Source organism: Pyrus communis, chromosome 15 (assembly GCF_041283825.1).
Source record: "Pyrus communis isolate YQ-2024b chromosome 15, ASM4128382v1, whole genome shotgun sequence".
Taxonomy (NCBI): Eukaryota; Viridiplantae; Streptophyta; class Magnoliopsida; order Rosales; family Rosaceae; genus Pyrus; species Pyrus communis.
Window position 1 is genome coordinate 18,413,239 of NC_142579.1, and position 17,086 is coordinate 18,430,324.

Consider the following 17,086-nt stretch of genomic DNA (forward strand, 5'->3'; position numbering starts at 1 on the left):
AAGAAATATTTCAAAACAAAAACTTTATGAAATAAATCAAAACTTTGAATCAAAACACCAAACCTTTTGTTCTTGGCAAGAACATATCAAGAACAATGAAGAACATCCATGAAAACCCATAAGAGCTCCATGAACATTCTTCACCCAAAAACATACCAAAACCACTCAAACTTAAGGGAAATAACATACAACCATACTAGGGTACATAGGGGTTCCAAAAGTCACTTTAAAACACTTTTAACAAGTCAAACAAGAACCCAAAAATCCACCCTTTGGATTTGGCCGAATTTCCCCAAAACCATGGCACCAAATTTTAGCTCCAAAATTCATGCTCATATGAACTACATCTACAACATTTGAGATGGCAAATTTTCTAACAAAATTTACATTCAAAAAAGCAAGAATAAAGCTTGTAACAATTACAACATTCAAATCACAAACTATGAACTACAAAACCCAAAAGGATTCACCAACTACTAGACCTAGGCTCTTGATACCACTTGAAGGAAAATTTGTGAAAAACAAGTTCATTTGAGCAACATCAACAACATGCAATTAACAATTAAAAGGCGGAATCATGTTTATATGCACTCAAAAATAAAACTTAACCCATGAACTTCAAAGCCTAGTAGATAGGTGAACCAAGACTCAACTCAAAAACAAAGTGAGTTGAGAAATCAATACCTTTGTAGATTCCTCTTTGCATAAGCAATGGCTAATCACCCAAAGAGAGGGCCTTCATTCCTTGCATCTTAGATCCATGGATTTGGATGAATGAAAAGGTTTCTCCAAGTTCCCAAAATTGAGAACCTCTAAGTCTCCACACCAAGGTAAGATTGGAGAAGAAATGAGTGACCTTGAGGAAGTAAGATTGCTAGATGTTTTTCCTCAAGGTGGCCGGCCATTTCTAGAGAGAAAGGAGAGTTTGTTCTCATCTTTACTCCTTAGAAAACCCTAAGGATGAAATGGCTATAAAGATGTCTTTATACCACCTCACAATGGAGTGGCAAACTTGCAATTAAGCCAAGTTTACTACCCTCCTCTAAATGGCCGAATTTAAGGGGATTTATTGGGCTATTTGGGCCTTTGTGAATCATTATTCATTAAGTTGTCATACAACTTAAGTCAATGGACTTGACGTTCGAAGCCCATTGGGCCTTAAGGTCCAAAACTATCCCGAGGTCTTTAACGAACTTATTCGTTTGATTAATTAACATATTAATTAATCCTTGCCATAAATAATTAAACCATTTAATTATTCTTACTCATCTCCGTTGAATCTTCAATCTTTACCTTACACGGTGTACGATCCATTAGGTTCCTTTTAGCGAGGCAGTGGGCGATTCAAACTCTTTCAAATCGATTGTGAATTGGAACTTACTTTCAATTCTCCCGTTAGTGATAATACACTTTTAGGGCTTCCACAAACCATGGTTGACGCCTAGCAGCATGTCATGGTTACCCAAGCTAATCAGAAGAGGTGGATAACCTATTCAGTTTTAGGATTACAAATGCAATACGGTCTTTCTCTAATACAATACTCTTGACCACATTGTTTGGTTTGATAGTTTATTCATGTCTACTATCCAATGTGAGCCTTGTGCTTATATGATTACCTTGAATGTGATCTGGAACGCATTCCAACATCTCATTCATACTCTGGCCAGAGATTCTAAATCATATCATAGAGTATTCTCCCTCAAACAGTTTGAAGGTTAGAGATCCCTTGTTGCGCATTCACTTGCCTCAATGGCTAAGTGGCTTAACCCCAACGATGTCGTGGACACCCTCTTGATGGAGTGACTTTGACATAATCAAAGATTAAGGACCTAACCACAAGACAACTGTGATGCCTCAGGTCAAAAGACTAATTTGCATTATCCCAACCATAAGTTCTCATGTGACATGAATATGAGAACTCTTCGTTGATCGTGTTCAGTGAACTCATTCTCTATTGAGCACCTACGTACTTGTCTTGATGTCACACACACCAATGACTCGAGACTAGTCACTCTCCCTGAGAGAAGACATAGCACGTACTGATCTTAACGGACTGTCAATGCCCAATTGACAATCCTATGATCAGGAACGTTTAGGATGTGTCAACGAAAGAATGGTCTCATGAATCTAACTTCTTTAGATCGCATTCTTCCAATCACATATTCCTTGGACTTATCGTTTAAGCATATAACATTTATATGAGACGGCTCAAACAATAATCTTTGCCCTTTACATTTAAACTACATTAGTTTGAAATGTCCGTAAAGTATCATCATATGATTGGTTTTAGGGCACATTTCCAACAGACAGGAAATCTGTTTTATGCAAACAACATTGTCACAGAACCAAAGGTGAATGGAGAGTGGTATATAGACAGTGGTTGTAGCAATCATATGACAGGAAATGTAGATTTGCTTGTTGAGGTTAGAACCAATGTAGCTGGTAAAGTCCAAATGCCAACTGGAGATCTTGTGAATGTTGCAGGAATGGGATCTTTAGTTATTGATACAAATAAAGGGAGAAAATATGTTAGAGAAGTAATGTATCTTCCCGGGTTAAAGGAGAACTTACTCAGTGTTGGTCAGATGGATGAACATGGATACTTCTTGGTGTTTGGAGGTGGAATGTGCAATGTGTATGATGGTCCATCACTAGAATGCTTAGTTATGAGAGTGAAAAAGAAAGTGAATAGGTGTTATCCACTGACCTTGTTCTCTGAGAATCAAATGGTGCTGAAAGCGAGTGTTACTCACTCCACTGAGATTTGGCACAGGAGATTTGGACATCTACATTTTGGTGGTCTCAAACAATTGAGAGACAAGGACATGGTACATGGTTTGCCACAGCTTGCAGATTACAATGGAGTCTGTGAAGGATGCCAATTTGGTAAACAGCACAGAGAAGAATTTCCTAGAAATCAAGTGTATAGAGCAACTGCTCCACTTGAATTGATTCATGTCGATTTGTGTGGACCTATGAAGACTAAGTCAATTGCTGGAAATAAGTATTTCATGCTGCTGATAGATGATTTTACCAGAATGGTTTGGGTCTATTTCTTGAGATATAAGTCAGATGCGTTCAACTGCTTTAAGAAATTCAAAGCTATGGCAGAATTACAAAGTGGTTTCAAGATTAAGACATTGAGAAGTGACAGAGGAGGGGAGTTCAAGTCTGCAGAATTTGATCAGTTCTGTGAAAAAGAAAGATTACAAAGACAGTTTACTCTTGCATATACTCCACAACAAAATGGAGTAGTGGAAAGAAAGAACAGAACAGTGATTGAAATGGCGAAATCTATGTTGCATGAGAAGAAGATGCCATACTCTCTCTGGGCAGAAGTTGTGCATACATCTGTATATATACTGAATAGATGCCCCACAAAGGCTTTAAACAACATTACACATTTTGAAGCTTATTCTGGTAGAAAGCCAGGAATAGCTCATCTGAGAGTATTTGGATCTCTGTGTTATGTTCATGTTCCAAGTGAACAGAGACATAAACTTGAACCAAAAAGCCTAAAAGGAGTATTTGTGGGATATGCAACTTGTGAGAAGGGGTATAGGGTATTTGATCCACTATCTAAGAAGTTGTTCTTGTCAAGAGACATTGTATTTGATGAAGAAGCTGTCTGGAATTGGAAAGAGGACTCAGGGTCAACATTTCTTAATACTGGAAGTTTCATGCACAGTGATATAAGCATAGAGAGTAATGACAGAATGGTGTTGTCCCCTACATCATCTATTCTATCTCAGTCTAGAAGAGCCCCTAATAGTGAAGACTATGAATCTGAATCAAGGTCACCTATCTTAGGTGAATCTTCAAACATGTCAAATGTAATTGAAGGACAAAATCAAGCATTTGATAATACACCTTTGAAATGGAGGAATCTGAATGACGTATTGGCTCAATGTAATCTGTGTATCATGGATCCAGAGAAGTATGAGGATGCCAAACAAGATGAGTCTTGGTTAAAAGCTATGGAGGATGAGCTGTTTATGATTGAAAAGAATGGCACCTGGAAACTTGTTGACAGACCAACTGAAAAAACTGTTATAGGGGTCAAATGGGTCTACAAAACTAAGTTAAATCTTGATGGCTCAGTGTTGAAGAATAAAGCAAGGTTGGTTGCAAAAGGCTATGCACAAAAGCCTGGTTTGGACTACAATGAGACTTATGCACCGGTTGCTAGGTTGGATACCATTAGAACATTAATAGCTTTGGCTGCACAAAAGAGCTGGAAATTGTATCAGTTAGATGTGAAATCGGCTTTCTTGAATGGAGTTCTACAAGAAGAGGTCTATGTTGAGCAACCTAAAGGTTTTGTAGTGAAAGACAAGGAAGAAAAGGTGTACAAACTTCATAAGGCTCTCTATGGTTTAAAACAAGCTCCGAGAGCTTGGTATGGTGAGATTGACATCTATTTCTCACAGTGTGGATTCAAGAAAAGTTTGAGTGAACCAACTCTGTATATAAAAGCAAGGGGAGAAGATATTCTAATTGTGTCTATCTATGTAGATGATATAGTCTACACTGGTAGTTGCAAATCAATGCTAGAAGAGTTCAAAGAAGATATGAAAATGAAGTATGAGATGACAGATTTAGGTCTCCTTCACCACTTTCTTGGGATGGGAGTGATACAAACAGATTTCAGCATCTTCATTAATCAGAAGAAGTATGCAAGCTCTTTACTGAGCAAATTTGGTTTAAATGAAGCAAAGACTGTCTCAACTCCTCTGGTAGCTACTGAGAAGCTATCTAAAGATGATGGAAGTGGATCTGCAAGTGATGAATTGTATAGGAGCATTGTGGGAAGTCTCCTATATCTCACTGCTACAAGGCCGGATATAATGTATGCAGCTAGTTTGTTGGCCAGATACATGCACTGTCCTACCAACAAACACTATGGAACTGCAAAGAGAGTACTCAGATACATCAAGGGAACTCTGGACTATGGCTTAGAGTATGTGAAAGGAAGAAAAGCTTGCTTAATTGGCTTCTGTGATAGTGACTGGGGTGGTTCTTTGGAAGACAGCAAAAGCACATCAGGATATGCTTTCTCATTTGGCAGTGGTGTGTTTTCCTGGGCTTCAGTCAAGCAAAACTGTGTTGCACTCTCAACTGCAGAGGCTGAATACATAAGTGCATCAGAAGCAACTACACAAGCAATATGGCTAAGGTTTGTTTTGGAAGATTTTGGAGAATTACAAACTGTAGCTACTCCTCTTCACTGCGACAACACATCTGCCATTGCTATCACAAAGAATTCTGTTTTCCATCAAAAGACAAAGCACATTGATAGAAGGTATCATTTTATTAAGGATGCACTACAAGAAGGAATCATTGATTTGGTATACTGTCCCATTGAAAAACAGGTTGCAGATATCTTCACAAAACCTTTGTCTAAGGATCGGTTCAACTATCTTCGAGATATGCTTGGTGTGAAATCAGCTCAAAACTTAAAGGGGAGTGTTGAATTATAAGTATTTGAGCTGAAAAGTTTTTAGAATAAGTTTTGTTTAAATTGGTGTATTCACTTGTGCAAAATGAGGCAAAGTGTAAATGTCTAGTTTTGTAAAAGGGCCATGAGTGCCATGTGTTGTTAGACCCATGAAATTAGAAAGATGTGTGTCTAGGATGAAATGTTGAGGTTTATGTGGTCCCAAGTTAAGGACCTTTCAGTTAATGTAAAGCACGCTAGTGCTCCTTTCTGAATAGAAAAAGAATTATTCCTCTACAAACTTTCTGCAGAGAAGAAGAACACAGAAACCATTCGTTTCCTCCAGTCTTTTGTTCATCGTTTGTTTTTTTCTGTTCAGCTCCATCTACATCAAAACACTCATTGATTCCAGAAACACTAACAGTCTTAATGATCTAGTAAACATGAAGACTGTAATGTTAACCTGAAGAGTGTTACCTTAGTTGTTTGTGTTTTGCAGTCTCAATTTAGGCGAGTTTTTGTAGTCTCGCTATATGCTATAGGCGAGTTTGATGGTCTCACTGTATATGAGCGTGGTCATTTTGAGGTCGATCATGAAGAATCTACAATAGAGTACTAGAGGTGTGCTGTTTGAGTTTGTTAGATCCACAATTAATTGGTGATTTGAGGACTATATAAGGTGATTTGGAGCTGCGATATCCTTCCTTGTATTAGATAGAAGCATGGTGTTTTTCTATCCCACGATTAACAGTTTTGCGAGGTTTTATCTCACACATGATCTTGCTCGTCTTTCAGATCGTTTCATCATTTTATAAGTAGTATTTTGCATTTCCAGATTTTGCTTGCAAGTACCACCTTTTGGGGTCGCAGTACCCTCAGTTCTTATCAGTAACGCCAACCACTTTCAATCTGGATGGTGATCGCCACATGGCTTTTACTCAAGGCTGGTTTTATTTCCAGAAACAAGCAAAAGGGCTGTCAATTCTGAGCTAAACTAAAGTTCCAAAACAAACAGAAAACAGTCTGAATTCCTCCCCAAGCTTCAGAGTAGGAAAGGGAGAGGACTTTTTGTACTGGGGTACCCCCCTTTATAGCCCTATATTTACCATATGGCTTATGAATGAGCTAGTTTGCTAGCTCAGAATCTGACACAAGAGTAAAAACAAAAAATAAGTAAAGAAAAAAACAAAGAAAAATGGTAAAAAAATGAAGAAAATATTTGTTTAGGTGTGGTGGCTTTAGAGTGTGGACCCTTTGGTAGGCAACTTTCCTTTTCTTACTTGCAAGTGCTGTCCAAAGGCAAAGTTAAAAAAAAGTATGGAAAATATACATTAAAAATCATTTTCTTCTTCTCCCACTCCATTTTATCTAAAAAGAAATTGACTAAAATGAACAGAAACCAAACTCCAAATGCGGAACTGACTAAAATATCAGCGATATATACATAACGATCAAATATTGATACATGGCAATCTGATATCGAGAAGATGCTTAAAATATGATTAGGGTCATTAATTTTGGCTAAATATTCCGGCTTAAAAGGGAAAATTTCCAGGAGAACTCTGCTGGTTGGAATACTTATGAACAGATAGCCCTTCTCTTGATATGAATACAAAATTGTGATAACACAAGACACACCAATCAAACATTTAGTTTTTTTTATGCCAAACTAAAATTAGAATAGATTGGAATGCTTGTTGCGTTATTAAGCCCCAGAGCCTAGACAAACATGCTGCAGCTTTAAAATTTATGAGCATGGGGCCAAGAAAAACAAAGAAAATGGAACTTTGGATTTAAAAGAATGTGAATCGAACAGTTGAAGCGCAGGCGAGCTTTGTATTTAACAAAATTGAGAGGACCAATTGTCTAAAATTACCTGCTTACTACTACTCCCTAGAACCTTTCCTCCTCCACGCAAAGCGAAACAACGCACCCCCTGAGCACCATCTATCTCAAAATCTCTGAATGTTTTCCACGTGTATCTACCTACCTGCCAGCCTACAAGAAAACTGCACTGCTGAGGACAACTCCAAGTATCAGCAGAATGCTTTTAAAAGCATCGCTGTGGAAGTCGTAGGAAGAAGAATCCACACTAGTCGAATTTAACGATGGAGCCGTGAGGTTTGCAATGCTGCCATTCTTGCCAAGACTGCACCCATGCACAAAAGAATAACAATCAAATGGTACCAATTTCCTTGTACCCCCCAAAAACTAATTAATATTGTTACTCATCCAGCGAAGTGTAGAGAACGAGCAGAAAATTTACCTTCCCGGAAATATGCAGGAACCATGGCCTGCATAATTGAAACAAATTTGTTAACAAGATGCATAATAATAAAGCTTCATAAGTTAATATAGAACCTAAACCGATAGCACGTTGCATACTATAAGTTTGAGGCCTTACTTGGATCTGTTGTGGTGATTGTAGCCACTCCATTGAAGTCGCATGACGCGGAAGTCATCCCCATCTGATGGTAGTAAGTATCAAATGCATATGTTGCATGTGCAGCCACATCGTCAGGCTCGTAGCATGGTTGTCCCTGCAGTAAAGCTGAGCAATCCACCTTGCCAGGTCCACAAGCCCAATCTAGCGCAGCCTGAAGCATTTTCGGATCAGCTCCATCCTTCATAGTACAGAAAGTTTGGTTTGTTGTATCATTTGCTAATACTGCTCCTGATCCTGTCAAGCGTAAAATGTAGATAGGTGTCCCATTTGCATCAAACAGCCCCCAGTTCTTCTCTGAGACGGGTCCAGGTTTTGTGTCCTCATTATAGAGTTCATAAATGAAAGTACTAACAGCAAGTCCAGGATGTTTGGGAGTTCCAGTTTTGTTCAGCACGTGCCTTATCAAATTGCTGTTGTAAGTATTGGCATTTTCTAATGTTGCATCTGGCTCATTAGAATCACCCTTAGAAGGCCAGCCTGATTCTGTCACTATGATCGGAACATTAGTGAAGTTAAGGAAAGCCATGGCATAATATGCTGCGTCCACTACAGCATCAAAAACATTAGCGTAATGAAGAAGCGTATTGGAATCAATAGCTTCTTTGTTTGGAGGGAGGGATTTGAGGAGTGCATAATCTAATGGAATGACACCATTTGATTGCATGTAATCGTAGTATGGGTATATGTTGAGCATGAGAAACGATCCTGTGGACTGCAAGAAACTAAGCATGGGGACCAAAACTGGATTCAGTGAGCGATTAAAGAAGGCTTGGGAAGGTGGGAACGAATCAAGGATAATGGAGGAAGAAAGAGGAGTTGAAACTTTGATTTGGCGGTCAAGATTGGATGCCACAAGAGCTGATTGAATGTACTTGAGAGCATTGACCAGGATTTTTGCAGCATTTGGGAGGGTGGTAAGAACCTCTGAGCCAACAGCTATGGCTGTGATATTTGTAGCTGGGTAATGTGCTACTACATTCTGGGCTACCCAATTAGCTGCAGTTGCATTAGATTGGCCAATTCCAAGGATCTGCTCATTCGGGACAGATATCATAACTTTAATTCCTGTGTTTGCAAGTGCAACAAGCATGGCACGGTCAGCGTCATATAACCGGACATGTCGAATTTGCTGAGCTTTCAGGAGGGCTACAACTTGCGTTGGGTGTGGCATGTCTGAGAGGTCTGTTCCTATATTCACGCCGATAAACACATCTGCAAAAATGAATCAAGCCATTGTAATTTCTTATTAGTTGAATGTTGGTTGAATTTCACACAGACGCCTGCTATGTTCGCAATAATCGATTCAGTTTCGAGCGTTGAGGTACAAGTTCGAAAAGTTTGACAGCGAATATTGCAAACATTCTTGCGAGGAATTAGAAATTTCATTCACAACATTACAAGACAACAACTATTTACAACAAAATAAGGGTGAGAAGTTACCATGAAACTCATTCATGATATTTGTACCAGAATACAAGTGTGAAGACCATGAACTCGTTAATGTACATTGTACATATACGAGTGTCACGAGTAAGCAAACTCCCTTTCTGGACTTGGTTTGAATCCGTTTGATGGAGAAAAAGCAATGCAAAACTTTGTTTATGGTTGAGAACATACAAGTTTGGGATTCCAATAGACATCTGCTGTATAATATTGTGCAACTGAATACACCAAAGTTCTAAATTTTGTGAACTTTGACCATTTTCACTACTACCAAGGTAAAGGATAACAGCTAACAACAAATCACCCATGACCTGGAAGACAATGGTATATTAACATTGTCAAGATTGAAAATGGTTACACCCATCTCCCCAACTTAACCATCTAGTAGCAAAACATGCTTTAATTTTATCAGAAAATGCCTCGTTTGCAATCAGAGGTGTTTGCGACTAGAGGTCCAATTACAATAAAATTATATTTACTTTGTTAGGTTTCCGAGTTCCGACGTGGGTCTTTTGCGTTCTTCAACATGTTATACTATTAAAAATAGGGGATTATTTTATCTCACCATCATTTAGTATGATGTATGCTCACCACCATATTTATCACTGTTATATGAGTTTAAATTTTGAGATTCGTATATAGTGGATAAACACAAATCTCAAAATTCAAAGTCATCTAACGGTGATAAATAGAATGATGAACATACATCACACTAAATGATGGTGAGCAAATATGCACTCTTAAAAATAGTATTCAATTTAAATGAAAATTTGCACTCTCATAAATGCCTTTAATTTTGTTTTTAGTACAACGATATATTTTACACTAAAGGGAGAGATGAGTTCGGTCAAACCACGCATTGGGCAACCTAATTGGTATCGAATTCGTTATCTGCGAGATTCGAATTTAAGACCTTTCACTAGTGAAGAGGAATACATTAGACCGTAGTACTGAGGAAATTGTATTTGATTTTTTATTATACAAAAGATTACAGATATGAGATGGTGAAAATAAAATTTCAGAAGATTTATTCATATTAAGTTGTGCAGGGTTGTTGCTGGAAGATTGCATACAATTTCACACCAGGTATCCTCAATGCACATCTGAATTCTAAACAAAGCCTTCTAGCTTGTAATTAAATAAATGGCCACAAATAAGTCAATAACAATGGAATTCGTGGCTGAATATCATTCAATTTATTATATGCATTAAAAACAAAAACTGTTGGATCTTGGTGGGTTTTGAGGAAAGAGGTGAAACAAATGACTCAGGACAACACAAGAAGATAAATTTCATAATGCAAACCGTCACCATCAACTCGAACATTACAATAAACAAGTAAATTATCACACAAAAAAACTAACAATGCTGACAAATATGGAGGCATAGAACTCAAAAACTTTCAGAGAAACCACAGCAAAGTAAAATAGTGAACAAAGATGTAACCTTCATCAGCTGTAGCAGCTGAGACTGCTAAAAGGAATAGCAGAAGGCTCCCAGCCATGGACTTCTTCTCCAAAATACCCATCAAAGAATCTAAAACAAACCCAACAACGCACAGAGAGAGAGAGAGAGAGAGAGAGAGAGAGAGAGAGAGAGATGAGTGTTAGGATGGAAACATAAGAAACCCAAGTCAAGAAGTAAAGTGAGGATTAAAGTTGCAGGGGGTAGGGGAATATATGATAATCTTTGAACTGTGTGAGAAGGAAGACAAATAGAGAAGGGCCCACATGGCCACATATCACGTGGCAAAAACGTAAGAAAATCAAACGGCCAAATGAACGTCTCTTCTCAAAACTGTCATGATGTGTAAAATAGAGCAACTACTTTAAACGGATGTATTTTTTTTGTTCCGTTTCAATTTAATAATATAATATTATGTAAAAAATTTACACATAGTATTACATTTCTTTGTCGAATTGTCACAGTTACATAAACCCGTTTTACGTAAATAACGTGCACAAAGTAAGCAGAGCTATGTTGGGTACCGTAATGAAATGAAAATGAGACAGGGAAATAGGTTTTTTCTGCTTTTGTGCAGTGGAGCGTTGGTTTTGTAAAATTACTGACATCTGTCTTTTTCCTGTGTGCTATTGGGATAAGAGAGGAAGGGGACATACAATACAATGCAAACAAACAACACCCCACCACCACCAGCGGGAACACCGAAATGACCTAGTTACCTGGTCCCAACGGTCATATTTCCCGTCCTTTCTCCTTTCCATTCAACTCATTGTTTTTTGTTTTCTTTTTCCTTTTGCTGCAAGCATTCAATTCATTGATTGCTCATCCAATAGGTAGTTTGATTACTAAATGCAATGTCTGCTTTTATTTACTTCGATTGCTTGGCCTTTGTCCTCTTAATAATTTTTTTAGATAAAGATATATTTTATATTAACATGATGAGAGTTCTGCTAAGACACATAATTGGTAATCTAATTTAGTATCAAAATTTGTCATTTATGAAATTCAAACATACGTACTCTCACTTACAAGTGAACATGAATATTACTATGTGACGTTAATATTATTCTTTATTTAACAAAAACAAGTGAAAATTGTTATTAACATTCTAAAATTCTTATTTTGCACTCTAAACCTTCTCTATTTAGAAAGAAAATTATACTTGTGAAGAGTGCAAAATAAAAATTTAGAAGTGCCAATAATAATCCTCAAAAAAATACTAAATGAAATATTAATTACCAAAAAGAAAATACAAAATGTAATATTTCACTGAAATTTTTGAAAATTTACGTTGTTTTAATTTAAAAAAGTTAGAACTTTGCTCATTGCTTTCTCAACCTTGACCCAGTTAAAGCATTGTTCTTTAAATTTTGGTGTAATTAGAGATCTAGTTTCTGAACTCAAAATTCATGAGCCAATCCCTAAACTTATTCAGAAACCAAAACTTATCACTATGTAGAAAAATTGTCCTTTTGAGTGACAATGCTGGAAATATCCAAACTAAAAGACATAAATGAAAAATGGATAAAATTTATAATGGAGTTACCTCAAATAATCATTGTCACTCATTTAATAACTTTTAGGAACCCATATTCATAGATTTTTGTTCAGGAACCAAAACTTTAATCAAATTAAAATTCATGGACCATTACTCATATTAATTTTTTTAATGTTCTAGCCTCGATCACCTAAGGACCTTAAAATAAGGATTTTTGAGGATCAAATTCTTCTTAGCCACATGATTATATTAGTAAGATCCAACAAATTAGAATATTTTCCAGCTTAAAATATAAAATCCGTTTGAAATCAATTACCTTTTTTCTTATTCAGAAACTTGTGAGGACCATACACCAATTTAGCTTTTGTTGCTTTAATAATCATTTCTTTCGAGGAGAGACAAATATTGTGAAAAGAGTAGCGACATCGATACTTCCGTATTTCCCAACAAATGAAAGTTGCATTTGGGTACACCCAATGGTGAGTGTCTTTATTTGAACATGCTACTTCTTTTAGAGCTAGGAACCAATCATCAAAGCAGGTTATGCGAGCACAATCCATTCGATGTCTTGTTGATTTGGTGTTACATTGAAGCCCTTCTAGGGTATTCTGGTGTTGAAGTATTTTTGGCGACTGCTGAAGTATTTCGATGCTTGTTTAAATATTTCCAGCAGTTTTTGAAGGGGTTGAAGATGATGAAGTTTTTAAAGGGGTTGAAGATGATGAAGTTAAACTCACGTTGTAATTCATAATAATTTAGCTTGGCATGAAGACTTGAGGTGTGGGAGCTAAGAACAACATAAGTTTAGCGTGAGAGATTGCATGACCCCTTTGGTGTTGGTTATGCATGAGTTTAGGAGAAAGGAGATTTTGAAATCATGGCTATTATTTTGACAGTTTGAAACTATGATGAAGCTATATGGCCTGGTGGATCAAATGATCGAATGACTATGGCTTTTATGTATGGATGTATTTGGATGAGAGGATTTAAAGGATGTATATTTGGGATGGCTTAACATTCTATTTCCTATGCAACTCAAAGTTTGTTAGTTGTGAGGTTGCAACTTGAATGCCACTATTGATGCATGATCTCCAATCGTGATCTCCTTCTTGTTTTTATTTATAGGTACAATGTGTTAAGCAAGCGAAGGAACTTGCTTCCTCGAAGTTGACCATCTAGGGATACATCACTGAGACAAAGACAAAGTTCTTTGCCATGGTGGCTAGTATGAAGTCTCTAAGACCAACTCTAATGAAATGACCTCAAAGCAAATATTTGGGTTTAAATCGAAAATTGCCAACCCAAATTTAAAAAATATGGGTTTGGCCCAAATCAAAACCCAAATTTGGGTTTAGATTTTGGCTGACCCAAATTTGGGTTCAGATTTAGCTGATCCAAATCTTGAGTGGGCCCAATTTTTTTTTTTAAATGTGGTTGAAGGGTTAAAGTTAGTGGCAGATAGCTGGGTCACCGCATGGCAGAGACCGTAGTTGTGGGACCACGATTTTTCAGTGCCGAAGTAAGGCATATCAAATATGACCACCTTCAGAAGTCCGGTGATGGACTCAACAACTTCCATCACAGAGTTGCATAGACGATCAGGGATGCCACCATCATTCAATTATGGAGCAGTGGGTGAAGTCCAACGACTTCACTAAGATTGACCATGCTTGTTCCACAAGATATGAAAATTTGATCCGGTATGGAATTAGTCAGGTTTCTCATATTTTTGGAGTTCTACAATCTAGGGATTGGTGTGTACCGCAAGTAATCACACATATAAGAGAATGCAATATCTACTGTAGATATCTTCTGGGATTCTCATGGTTTAATACGGATTTTATATCATTAAAGGACTATATCTAGATTGGTATAAATACACCATTTTAGGGTTTATCTCTGATAATGCAATTACACTTATTCTCATACCTACTGCTCGAGTCTCATATATTTGCTTACTAACTTGAGCGTTGGAGAACCTTTAGTCGACACCCTCCCTCAGTTCTTAGGTTGCTTACAGTTATTTGTTGTCTTACAATTAAACATGTTTGTGTATCTCCACCCTTCACGACAATGTGCAAATTTAGTTGCAACAGTGGGTGCTTTCATTGAGAGTGAATTCATATTCATCTCGACCAAATCACTCTACCACAACCATGTCTGCAAAAGAAGCTTAGTTAACACCAACATTAACACTACGACAGGAAATAACCCACTTCCCAACGCCTAAGTCACCTTCGGCATAGACAATCCATTTCCCAACATCTTTATTACTCTTGGTGTGAGCAATCAGGACCCTGAGGCTAAACCATCCCAGGAAATAATGATGCACTACTAGAATCCTTCCCACCATGGAACAGATTTGGGAGACATTACTGAAGATCAACACCTCTGTTGATTAATTGTAGAGAACCTACATGGCTTTACGGGCTGAGAGTCATGCAAACTTCGTGGATATAGAGAAGCGGATGAAAGCCTTGGGAAGCTTAAGCAGACTACTCCATAAACCCATATTCATGTTTTCAATTATGGTAATTTAAGTACCATAACCTCAAGGGGCAACTAATCGTGCCAATGTTTGTTTTGACCCTAGCACAGTTGCTGATCTGAACATGTGCGCCCCGCACGATGCCTTTCCTGGATTGGGGGTTGGCCTACATTATGGTAAGGACTGAGCCCTTCGATGACCTTTGGGTCTTTGATCCTTGAGCTTATGTGGATGGGGTTTTCTCGACGCTGCCTCAAGAAGTCTTGACAGTCGCGATAAACAACCTTTTATCATTCCTCTCCTTTTGCAAGGAGGTGCCTCCTTCCACTTCTCCTGTTTTGGGTCGAACCCGCTGGGTTGAGAGAAGTCTCGCGTTGACCAACACATTGATGGGTAGTTCGCTCCTCATTAAGAGTATCCATGTTGAAGACCGGTGACCCTCCATGTTGAAGGGGCACCCTGGTGATGGTTAATATCCACATGGGTCATGGGTTCATGAGATTGAGTCTACCTACCCTCATGGAGCATCTCGAGAGTTTCTCATATCGTTCTTGGATAATCTCATTCTTCATTACTATCTTGTTGTTCTGAGCCTCAATCTCCTCAACCTTAGCCTAAAAAGCAAACTTCTTTCTTTCATTCCTTCTCTGTCTCACACTAAACACGAAGGGGGTGTCGTTCTGTGTGTTGTAGCTTCCTTCGCTTCCCATGTTGGAGAGGGATACTTGATCAAAGGAGAGTGTGCGAATGATGGAAACTAGCTTGACAAAGCTGGAGAAAGTAGAAATAATTGTCGTTCCCACAAACAGCGCCAAATGTTGATGCACAAAATTAGTGAAGACTTTGGAACAACATAAATTGTAAAGTTTGTAACCTTCGCTTGGTTGCTCCGGTCACCTTGTGAGGATAATATGTAAGGAGATAGAGATATGGAAGTAAACACAAGATGTACGTGGTTCACCCTAACTTTGGCTACGTCAACGGAGTAAAGGAGTTTTCATTAATAATGAAGGGTTTACACAAATACATAAGTTTAAGCATAATTAACATTAGTGGATTCTAATAATTGGTTTAAGTACAATAATTACATTAAGGGTTAATTGTAGGAGAATAATCTTCTTTTATAGTTGAGGAGAATCTCCAGCTTTCGTTCGCGGTCGATGTGGGACTCTATGAGCTTTATTCTAACATTGACATGTGTCGTGCTGTGATTGGCCTCCTAGGTGGAGGGAAACTCTTTTGCTTTGGTAGGGGTGCCTCAGCCTAAACCCCTCAGTAGGCCCTCAAAGATCTGAAGTTAACCAATACTTGGTAGTTTCGGGATTAGTCAAGTATGGTACAAACAAGCATGATCAATCTTACGAAGTTGTTTGGACTTCATGCACTACTCTGGAACAAGATGATGGTGGCACCACTGCTCTGTTAACCCAGCTTCACTCGGAGCTATTGAGTCCATGACCAGACTTTTGAGGTACTTGTATTCCGATCTGCCTTACTCCGGCCTTGAAAAATCATGGTCCCATAAGTAACTATATATCCTCAAAATGATGCCCTTTTCAAAGCATAACTAGGGGCATTTGTGGACTATGAATTTTCCTAGCCTAAAGTAAGGCTACAAGTGCCTCAGAAGTCCAATCTCGGACTCAATGACTCCGAATTGAACTAACTCGCCTAAAGGGACCAACAATGCCATCATATACCCTCTTGGACTCCAGAATGAAGGGCAAAGTTCACATGCCTTAATAAGAACAACAGAAGCCTGATCCGATTGGAGATATAAAGATTATAATGCATCTATAAAAAAAATTCACTCTGAATCCAATAATTTCTGAAAGATTGTATGAAAATCAGAATATTACAAAGACTCCGCAAATTTAAATTTCCAAATGTTCTAAATTTCTAAATTTGAAAATCGATTTTTCCTTTAAATGGGAGTTAGAAACCTTGTTTATGATGTAATGCAACCCATCCGAAATCGCCCCTAGTTGGTGTATTGGAAAAAATGAATGATAAAAAATTCAGTCTATGTTTAAATGTTAAGGAAAACTAATGAAAATGACTTGCAAACATAGAGTTTTAATGATAAGGACAAAATGAAGGGTAAAGTGAATAGTACCATGATTGACTTTTTAGTGTAAAAATATGATTTTTTTGTTAAAATGAACAATATCGGTTTTGGCCTTTTGGAATCGAATCAAAACCGAACAGCATCGCAAAAATTAAAAAATATTTAATTAAATAACTATATTAGGTATTGTGTTCTAATTGGTAGTTTGTTAGACTTCATACATTTAGTATGGACCCAACCAC

General features: G+C 37.7%; 1 protein-coding gene across 1 annotated transcript; it reads right to left on the minus strand.

Annotated features, from left to right (window-relative positions):
- Positions 1-7,206: 7,206 nt before the first annotated feature.
- On the minus strand, positions 7,207-11,127 carry LOC137745174 (glucan endo-1,3-beta-glucosidase 2). Its single transcript, XM_068485081.2, has 4 exons — positions 10,773-11,127; positions 7,842-9,095; positions 7,704-7,731; positions 7,207-7,586 (listed from the first exon to the last, which is right to left on the minus strand). The coding sequence occupies exons 1-4, from the start codon at positions 10,852-10,854 to the stop codon at positions 7,436-7,438; spliced, it is 1,515 nt and encodes a 504-aa protein (XP_068341182.2). The 5' UTR covers positions 10,855-11,127; the 3' UTR covers positions 7,207-7,435.
- Between the last annotated feature and the right edge of the window lie 5,959 nt (positions 11,128-17,086).

What these genes read in the sequence shown, in the direction of transcription:
- LOC137745174 (XM_068485081.2), bottom strand. Translation starts at nt 10,854, where the DNA reads ATGGGTATTTTGGAGAAGAAGTCCATGGCTGGGAGCCTTCTGCTATTC. An exon ending in AGCTGCTACAGCTGATGAAG is followed by an intron (nt 9,096 to 10,772) that starts GTTACATCTTTG and finishes TCATTTTTGCAG; the next exon opens with ATGTGTTTATCGGCGTGAAT. An exon ending in AATCACCACAACAGATCCAA is followed by an intron (nt 7,732 to 7,841) that starts GTAAGGCCTCAA and finishes TCAATTATGCAG; the next exon opens with GCCATGGTTCCTGCATATTT.